At 46.8% G+C, this 9,664-nt stretch overlaps 1 protein-coding gene across 1 annotated transcript; it reads left to right on the top strand.

The window, feature by feature from the left end:
• The first annotated feature begins 1,247 nt into the window (after window positions 1–1,247).
• On the top strand, window positions 1,248–9,082 carry LOC146254061 (uncharacterized). Its single transcript, XM_084677459.1, has 4 exons — window positions 1,248–1,781; window positions 4,224–4,517; window positions 6,404–6,670; window positions 7,291–9,082. The coding sequence occupies exons 1-4, from the start codon at window positions 1,433–1,435 to the stop codon at window positions 7,743–7,745; spliced, it is 1,365 nt and encodes a 454-aa protein (XP_084533585.1). The 5' UTR covers window positions 1,248–1,432; the 3' UTR covers window positions 7,746–9,082.
• Window positions 9,083–9,664: the final 582 nt, after the last annotated feature.

Raw genomic sequence — 9,664 nt, forward strand, 5'->3', positions numbered from 1 at the left:
AGGCTATACATCGTTGGATTATGAAAATATGTAATTACCATTATCATAATGTTTCGTTGTACATCTATGAACCACAATGATTAAAACAAATTGGATTTCAATACTTGTATCAGATAATCTGTGAGGATTAGACATTTTGTTGCAGTCTTGCTGTTCTTAAATAAACATGAAAACGTAAGTTTATACTCCGTGTATCCGGGATAAACAATCAACGTTGCTCAAACAATGGTCTTTCAATCGGTAAATTACCGTTGCATATTTATTAGGAGAAATAATAACAGTTTAAGCCACTTTGGGATTGTCTAACATCTGGTCTTGAGCCTTCAGGTCGAGACCTACAGTTTATTTGAAGGAGTCAGCGTTCAATTGGCCTGATCTCACATAACAAGCTCCGCTTAAGAGATTTCCTATGAAAACACGGCCCTCTCCCCTGCTGCAGACTGCGGCTCTATTAACTCCATGAACAAGCTTTAGCATGCCTCTGTTAACATTGATACCCAAAGAAGTGACTGTGTAAGCAAGCTGACATTGCCAGTAAAGTGTAGCCTATGTCTTGAGTGGATTCACTGTTTTAGACTGCGACTGTTTTATACAGTGGAACACTGTTTATTTCATTGTTTTAGACTGCAGTCTAAAACAAAGGTTACACAACAGGAGCTCCAATAATTTTCAGTGAATTCAGTTCTGCCCGAAGTTTGTTCGTCACTGCCCCCATGTTGTGGGAGGTGTTCAAGTCTCAAGCCAAACCTAATGTCTTCACGTGGGCCTTTATTCTATGGTGCCATTTTTACATTAATTATTATGGAAATGTTGAGTGGATATCATATTTGAATGTAGATGTTGGTGAATTACAGGGACTACAGTGCATTTGCTTGAGCAAATGGTGTAAGCTGTATTGTAATACAAGTGGATGCATGTCTAAGATGGAAAATAAAGGCCATATCGATTGGACTGGAGTGTCACTCTTCGATTGTTTTTCCGTTTACAAAGTCCAGTTAAAATACAAATTTACAAAATTATGCTATATTCAATTATTTATATTTAAGTATGATACATTTACTGAATTAGGCCTAGCCTATTGATTGGGCACTGTATGTAAACATACAAATCAACGACGTCTCTTCCACTTAATCTTTTCGTGAGCCTGATGGTTCACATGGATTTGTTTGCCTTAAATATCATTCAGCAAAATGGCGTTCATGGGCAGGGGCACTGCAAAACGTCTAATTTGCCATGAGATGGGTGAAATACGTTTGCGTGTACACAGATGGCAGTACGGTAGCATCCAAGGGGTGTACATATGATGCGTTGATAGAGAAGGTAGTTCTGTGTTTCAATCAGTTGGGTAGGCTTCTGACTTATGTCTGTTGTACAATTTTAAGGGGGTGTGGGGGAAGAATGAAAGAGTTCTTCCAAAAGCACGGACGAAATCATGAACGGTGCCGTGTATATTTCGTTTTTTCAAGGCCAGCTTGAATCTGTTCTGGAGCAAGTAGTTCAACTCGCGGTCCAGGAAATAAGCAAGACTGTAGGGGCGAGCTTGAATTCAATGTTAATGGAAACGGCTGTCAAAGAACAAGAAAACCAACGACTCAGGTTAAAGCTGCAAAAATGGGAGTTTGAACGCAAAGGCATCGAAAATGGGTCTCTGTCCAACGGTGGCAAAGCAGACAACGCGGCCGTGGACAGAACAAAGCCCGACTCACACACCCCCAGCCTAAGCTTGGAGCGCGGCGTGTCCGCAGACACACGAAGACTTGAGCAAAAAGGACGTGTCGTGGGTAAGGTTACCAGTTCAATGCTCAAAACACCTTTGGGGGGAAAAACATTACGTAATTTTGCAGTCCCTTAGTCATTTTTACCAGTTTAGTGGGTGTGCGTGCCTGTGTGTTTGCTAAAAAGGCTAGCAATCGTTCAGCCTTGTGTGCGTACAAATCTGTAAACAAGACAATGCAACAACGCAATCTTAGGAAAGCCATATTTTGGCACATTGGGGAGATATAATAACAGAATACAACAGAAATAGTCATTCTCTATGTGATATATTAAACGATGGGGATAACAAACCGTTTGTTATTCTCCTGGAGTTTTTGAGCTAATTGTCAACACACAAAAGTATTTATTCTATGTAGACGTAAGATGTAAGACTAGATGCGATTCATAGTGGCTTGCTCACACGTTGTTTTATATTACATGAAAGCCTACAACTTCAGTCACAACACTTAACACCAATCCTTGTATTTGTTTCAACTACACATATTTGGTTGTATTAAATCCATCCTTTTTTGGGCATGCATAAAGACATATTTCGAGATGATTCTTCCGCACCTATGTAGCCTACGCTTGCATGTTACAGGCTAGAACATATTCTAAGCAGGGATGCACACTGTCAGTGGTTGGCAAGGTGGTGACGCTATTGTTGTTTAGCCCTCTCCTTGGCCCTCCCCCAGAACCACAGTGACGACATGATCCCAAACCATGCCATTCCCCCCAGAATGCACCACTTGGCGTTACCATTAGAGACCATGTCAATGGAGTCATATGAGGGATTACCCCCCCTCCCTCCCTCAGTCGAGTTATACACAAAACACTTCCAGCCTGAGATCTCTGACAAGGGCTTCATTTGCACATTTTGGACAAAACACATTTTTGAGGGCTTAACGGTGAACAGCGGGCTTCTCATGTATGGCTGGGCATTTTTGGGTGGCATTGCTGATGCCATTTTGTCATGAGTGAACGTGGAGCGCAGTGAAGAAGCACAGAACACCAGGTCTCCACACACTAACTCCTGCCCTCCGCCTCAACCTGTCTCTCTCTGTCACTCCAACACAAGGCCGTTTTCAACTTGAGGCTTTCAGAAAAGTCTCGGTTTGGTCAAAGCATTTTCGCTCAGGCCTACTCATCACATTCGGTTTACATTTCTATGCTGCAGGGACTAGTTTGGGAATCTAGTCAGTTCTCTTTTCTGAGGTGGCACCTGTTTTGCCTTGCCAAGCGGCAAATCATAGGATTGGTAGATCGTGACATGCACCACACAGAAGCTCATTTGTTTAGGCCTGTCAAAAATACGCCCATATTTATGACCATTTAGGCTAAGACCGTATTCAGACATGTGCTATGGACCTCAACGACAAAACATCAATTGTAAGTCAAGTGTGCCATGGCATTGTTTCAAATAACCCGAGGGAGCATCTACCAACTCTAATTATATTCACGCAGACGGGGGGGAAGAGCTTAGATCAAGGAGGCAGTTCCACCTTTCTGAGGCATTTGAAGAGTGATTACCTTCAAAACTTTACAGGGTGATAAAATACTGGTGTGATTTATAGTGGTTCAGTCAGTCTGAGCGAAACGGTGCCGAATGGACTCAAGCTCATTAAACCAGCCACGTAATGTTTACATTACGTGAACAGGTGATTTGTTTAGGATGTTTTTTGGACACTTATCCAAAGCAAGGTACAAGAATGCTTTTAGTAAGTACAAGGTCAGGAAGTGTCTAGTTGTGACTGTATTTCAGGGGTTAGTGCTAAGGAGCGACTGGATTTCAACCAGAAACGGCTGATGATGTTCTTATCCCAAATGAACTGTTTTCTGCACATGTGCTTGGTCTGGGGAACACATGATTGCCATGTCTTAAATCTCACAAATGTCTTTGGAAATACACTGGGAAGGATTTGTGGATGTAATGGTTGAGGTTGGAACGATTAGCATAGAGGCAAGGCACTCGCAGTGTGAAAAGAAATGGGTCTCACAGACTGTCTAAAATGGGGTCATCGAGAATGGCTGCTAAATTAGAATGAGGGGATTACTGTTTGAGATGTGTGGCACCACAGCTGGGTCCTCCAAAAGGGGCACAGTTGTGTGTGTGTGTGTGTGTGTGTGTTTTCCGGTGCACCTACCATGTCAGGCTTGCACACAGTTCAGAACATCCGTCTTCCGAACTTGAAATAAACCAAATCCACAATTCTCAGAATGTTACGTCATGCATTAACTTCTCTGTCTAGCGTGTGCGTTGATGTGATTTTATACAGCCAAAAAAAACAACCAAATCAGTAATGGTGATTCTTTTGTTTCTCCTTAAGTGTTGATCTAGTTGTTTCCTCTGTGGCCACGGCAAGGCGTGTTCCAACCCCATCTCCTCCCCTATGTTTACCATCTCATCCAGATGACTTACCATCTGTTACAAAACAACACCATCATCATTCCCTCCCTCCTGTCCGCAGGCCAGCTGAAGTCCGTGATGGAGCAGGTCCTGGACTTTGCCGTGTGCGAGCTGGGCAAGATCGTGGAGGCCAGCTTCGAGGACCTGCTCCTGGAGATCACGGTGAAGGAGCGCGAGCAGCAGGAGCTGGAGGAGCGCCTGCGCTGCAGCCGCCAGGAGAACGGAAAGAGCCGGGCCAGACGGCACTGCTCCGAGCCCTCGCCCGACCCCGCCTCGCCGGGCCCGGCCTCGCCCGGGACCCCGGGGGACGTCACGGGGCCCAAGATCGCCCGGAAGGAGGACGAGGCGACAAATGGTCTGTGTTTTTGGAACTCTTTGATTCTTACGAGCAGGGTGCAGAATTAACTTTTTTTGTCCACCAGACAAATGTCTTGTGTATGTTCAAATTTCACCAGCCACTCAATAGATTACCATAATTCTTTGGGACTGAGTAAAGAATATCTACTTGCCTCTAGTAGCATTTTTGACCAGCATTTGGCTGGTGGATGCTGCTAATTTTGCGCCCTGCTGACGAGAGAAGCAGTGCTGTGTGGAGGGGTTGTAGTGACGAGGAGGGTGACGAAGAGGGTGACGAGCAGGGTGATGAGGAGGACTAAGGCGCTCAAAGGGCCACTGGCTCTCTGAGTTGATCTTGGAGTCGAACATTTCTTTTTTGAGAAGAGTGAATGGAGGTTAAGTCAAAGCCTTAGTTGGTTTGGTTTTTCAAAGTCAACTTGCCTTCCGGACGTTTGGTGGAAATAAATAACGTACAGGTGGCGAGATATTGTTTTACTGTTTTTCAGTAATCGAGATGTTACTGCGCTGTAATATTCTTTTTGTTGGCCGTACCGGGTAGCTGAGATGTGGTGACCAAGGCACAGACCGTTCCTCGACTCTGACCACCAAAACACTGTAGAACTACACACTTCTGATACTAGACCTCCTGCTCTACTGTCTACATGCACTGTTTCTATGTTGCGTTGGATACGATGGTCTGCTGAATGAATTAAATGTAATGTAGGTGTCCATCCATCAGCAGCTAGTAATGCTTATATGTAAGTCATTTGACAGTAATGGACCTTTTTGTGTTCTCGTTGACAGGCATCGGTAACAAAAGTGCCTGACATCAGACTACTACAGAGGCTTAACCTGTCAGTCTAGTTAACAAATAACTCAGGCAGATAGTTGTATCTTATGTCTCTACGGTTTGTTTCTGTGGATGACGTGTAACTGTTTGCGTGTGCAGATAAAAAAAGTATTTCAAAACTGGGTGACAAACTGATTTACAGTTTCAAGAATATTTTAGGGACAGTTGTTGGGACCGTATTCTGTGTTCCCTTTCTGTGAGTGGATGAAAACACCCAGACTCTGTGCTTGTTTTCCTTTCTTTACCCCCACGGTTTGCCATAGTTGTATAACTGGTTGGGGAATCTTATTAGGTTTCTATACTATAGGTTAGCTACAAGCAAACATGACTCGACGTCCATGTATATTGTCTTTGGCTGTAGCTGTGTAAGCCATACTGACACACATTCTGTCTTGTTGAAACAGTCATATGGATGATAAACAATGATTTCACGCGCCCACATTTCTCGTGAAGCTTTTGAGAAGTCAGCTGTCTCTTACCTTAATCACAGTATTGTCTGGATTGTAATTGGACTCAATCTGCCCTTCCAAAAACGACCACACTTCCTCCGCAAATTCTTTCACAATATACTGAAGCCTAATAGAAATGTACTACAGATCAGTGTTGGGGGGGGGGGGGGGGGCACCCCAGTAGTTCTCCAGATAAGCCTCAAGGATTCAAACAGCTCAGCCTGGCTCTTTGCTGTATGTCTGTCACTCTCACTGTCTCTCCCCCTACCTTTCCTGTCACACTTCACTTGAAAACTATCCAGAAGAGCATGAAAAATGGCAAAAAAAAGAAGAAATGGACTCTTGGAAACCATGTCTGAATGGGTGTCCCTTCACCACAGCCCAGTCCATTAGAATCAGAAGGTCGCCGGTTCGATTCTCGGCCGTGCCAAATGACGTGTCCTTGGGCAAAGCACTTCACCCGACCTGCCTCGGGGGGGAAATGTCCTTGAACTTACTGTAAGTCGCTCTGGATAAGAGCGTCTGCTAAATGACTCAATGTCAATGTGCCCTGGGCTGCGACACGTCAGCGAGCCCGCCAGTGACCCGTGTCCCCTCCCCTTGCAGAGGCGGAGCGGCCTGCCGTGCTGTCGGTGGCGCAGGACTGGGTGCCCATCCTGGACAAGGTGTTTGGCCAGAAGTGGTGCAGCGACCTGTGGCAGATCAAGGAGCTGGCGTCTCCCGGAAGGGGCTCCGGCTCCAGCGCGCTCCTCCGAGTGGAGGAGCTGCAGCCGTCGCCCACCTCTCCCCAGCAGGAGCCCCAGTGGATGCCCCTGGAGGACATGGAGGTTCTCTCCACCACCCCTGACCCCCCGCCTCCACGCACCCCCTCAGGTAAGATCCTGTCACCTTCCACTGTCCCCTGGTACGCCCTTGTCCCCTTGTCCCCTTGTCCCCTTGTCCTCCAGCCCTCTAGTCTCCTCTCCCGTCCTGTGTCCTGGGTCTCAAACCCCGTCCCTGTCCCTGCCCAGAGTGTGAAAGCCACACAATGAGCTGGAGCACAGTCAAGTTCTTGTTTTGTTTCCGGGACCCTCCGAAGCTCCCTTCGTTTGTAGGCTAGCCAGCTATGCACCAAGCTAGTTAGTTTACATTTCATGCAGCAGAGTTTCCAAAAAGTCCGTTCAGCAAATCAATCACATTTTCTGCCTGACTGCCTGCAGCCTCGGGCACATCGCAGGAGGTGCTAGTCAGACATTCTCTCGCGCCAGTCCACCCAAAACGTGTTTCAGCGTACTTTCAGCTTACAAACATATCATATTACACTAGTCTCACCCGCGATGAATTGGCGCTTAGACGCAAAGCCTGTCTCCCTCCCTCCCCTCTGTCTCCCTCCCTCCCCTCTGTCTCCCTCCCTCCCCTCTGTCTCCCTCCCTCCCCTCTGTCTCCCTCCCTCCCCTCTGTCTCCCCCCTCCCCTCTGTCCCTCCCTCTCCTCACTGTGCCCTCTCTCCTGCAGCGGACGACTCCCCTCTCAGGTCCCCGTCGATGCTCCACCGCCTGCTCACCCTCCCCGCCCAGCTCCTGGAGGACGACGAGGACACGGACGCCTTGGAGACCCTGCCGGCGCCGGCGGAGACCTCGCCATGCGCAGCGCTGCGAGTCCGTGTCGAGTCACCCAGCCAGAGCTGCCTGTCCCCCCCCACCAGAAGAGAGGAGGAAGAGGAGGAGGAGGAGGAAGAGGAGGAAGACGACGACGACAAAGGGACAAAGGTGAGGAAGTCAAAGGGCAGGAAGTCTCTGGGGTGTAAGGAGTGCGGCAAGAAGTTCGGACGACCGCAACTCCTCAAGGCCCACCAGCAGACGCACTCCGTCACCTCGGCGACGCTACGCTGCTCCGAGTGCGGGAAAAAGTTTTCCCAGGCTTCGCGGCTCCAGGCGCACCTGAAAAGCCACACAGGGAAGAAGACATGAGTGGACCCAGAGGGGGAGACCTGCCGATGGGGTTCCCCGCTCTCACCACACACAGCAGCATGTCAGAGGAGGTGGTCCCCACGCACAAGCTCACATTAAAGTACTTTGGGATTTGGGAATACAAGGCATCATGTGACCTGTTGTCGATTCCGAAGGTACTTTGATACAAGAAATTCAAAAGGAAACCTTTCCAGACACACAAGGATAGTTTAACAGCCTGTTGTATTATATCTCCTTATTGTTGACTCCATTTGGATGCTTCATCAGTAATTCGGATGAATCTGGCTGGAGTTGTCAAGGTTTTTTGCGGTGTAGGAAGTGTTTGTTCTGTTGTCACGGGACTCCTGTCACTTGCTACAAGACATGAAGTGACCTTTTTATGAAGTGCTCTTTCAGTTTCTCTCAAACTAGATTTTTGTTGTTTTTGTTTCTTTGTTTTTTTTTTTTACACATTTCGGAATATCAAGTAGACCTTTTTCTGCTGTAATATTTTACATCGAGAGCGTTTTGTACTCCAAAAGCCAGGATACCTCTTTTGGCTCGTAGCGTCTAATACAAATACAAACGTGGCGCTGACCAGCGAGAATCTGACCTTTCATTGGCATAGGTGTTGAATGTGAATCACAACTTTTTGTTTTTTTTTCCTGGCGCTGCAGCAGTGACTTAGACACTTAAAAAGGGCTTTTGTGCCTGGGAAGAGATACAGACTGCCAGAGCCTGGACAGGGGCTGGTCTTTAGTGTTTTCCTCTGAATGTGAAACTGGTGGAACCAGTGATTTCTATACCTTCATGCAACTCACAATCTTAGTCTTTACTGACAGTATTTACCCCTTTCAACACAAATACCTCATTTTACACAGATTCGCTTATGTTCGGTTCAACAAAGGGATTGTTACATGGGTAGCCCTTTTGTAAATGTAACACAAATCCACAATATTACAGTGCAATGTTCTCCAGAATCACAGGACTTCCTCCTTCACGATGGACAAGCTGTGAGCTGAACACACTGGTCACAGCCTCAACAACCAAATAACCCGCCTCCTCAAAGGGACCTTCGGGGCTGAGGAGAAGGAGGATGATGAAGGGAAATGGCCTCACTCACGTGCTGACTGGTAGAAAGTCTGAATCATAGTCAGTATCCTAGTGAGTGGTGCAATACCACCATTGTTTATTCCCATTGTTTTGTTCTTTGTCCCTCGCGAGCTTGTCAGTACATTTAGGGAACATCTTAATGAATGAAAAGCAAAAATATGAGTCTGCTCTCCTTATGTGAGCATTTGACTGAAACAGTATACTCTGTTGAAGGGAGAGGGGATTCCAATAAAGGAGTGCTTGTATGTGTGTGTGTGTGTGTGTGTGTGTGTGTATTGGGAGGGGTTGGGGTTTGTGTGTGTGTGTATGTGTGTGTTGGGGGTCTGGGTGTACAGATTTCCAGGATTTTAACGTGACGCTTTCTGCCTTTCTTTGGATAACATGTTCAAAAGGCATTGGACTCCAAGTCCTGTGCCAGATATCTTGGGTATCATTGTGTCTTCCTATTTTGATTGTGCTTGTCTTTTTGTAGATTATTCTGCAGCTTGTGGCAACACAAAGCATGACCAGCAAGCAATACTGTATGTGTGTGTGTATCTTGAGACTATGGCGTTGCTGCGTACAAGTGGCAATGTCGGTGAGTTACCAGTCTGTTTGGAGATGTTGGTACTTCACACGACGTTCGGTAGAGGAGCACCGCGGCTCAGTCCCCCCCGAGTCTACTGGAATTCTAGTGTCTTCCTCAGGGAAGGCTGTTTCTGTGGCTGAGTTTCAGAATGACTTCTACACCTACCACCCTTGTTCTACCAGAGAGGAAATTACATTGCTGTCCCAATCCATCGTTTTAAAGTGCCCTAGCGCCACTGGTCGTCGCCTGTTCGGTACGC

This window comes from Hypomesus nipponensis, chromosome 17, assembly GCF_054491055.1.
Source record: "Hypomesus nipponensis isolate SF chromosome 17, ASM5449105v1, whole genome shotgun sequence".
Lineage (NCBI taxonomy): Eukaryota > Metazoa > Chordata > Actinopteri > Osmeriformes > Osmeridae > Hypomesus > Hypomesus nipponensis.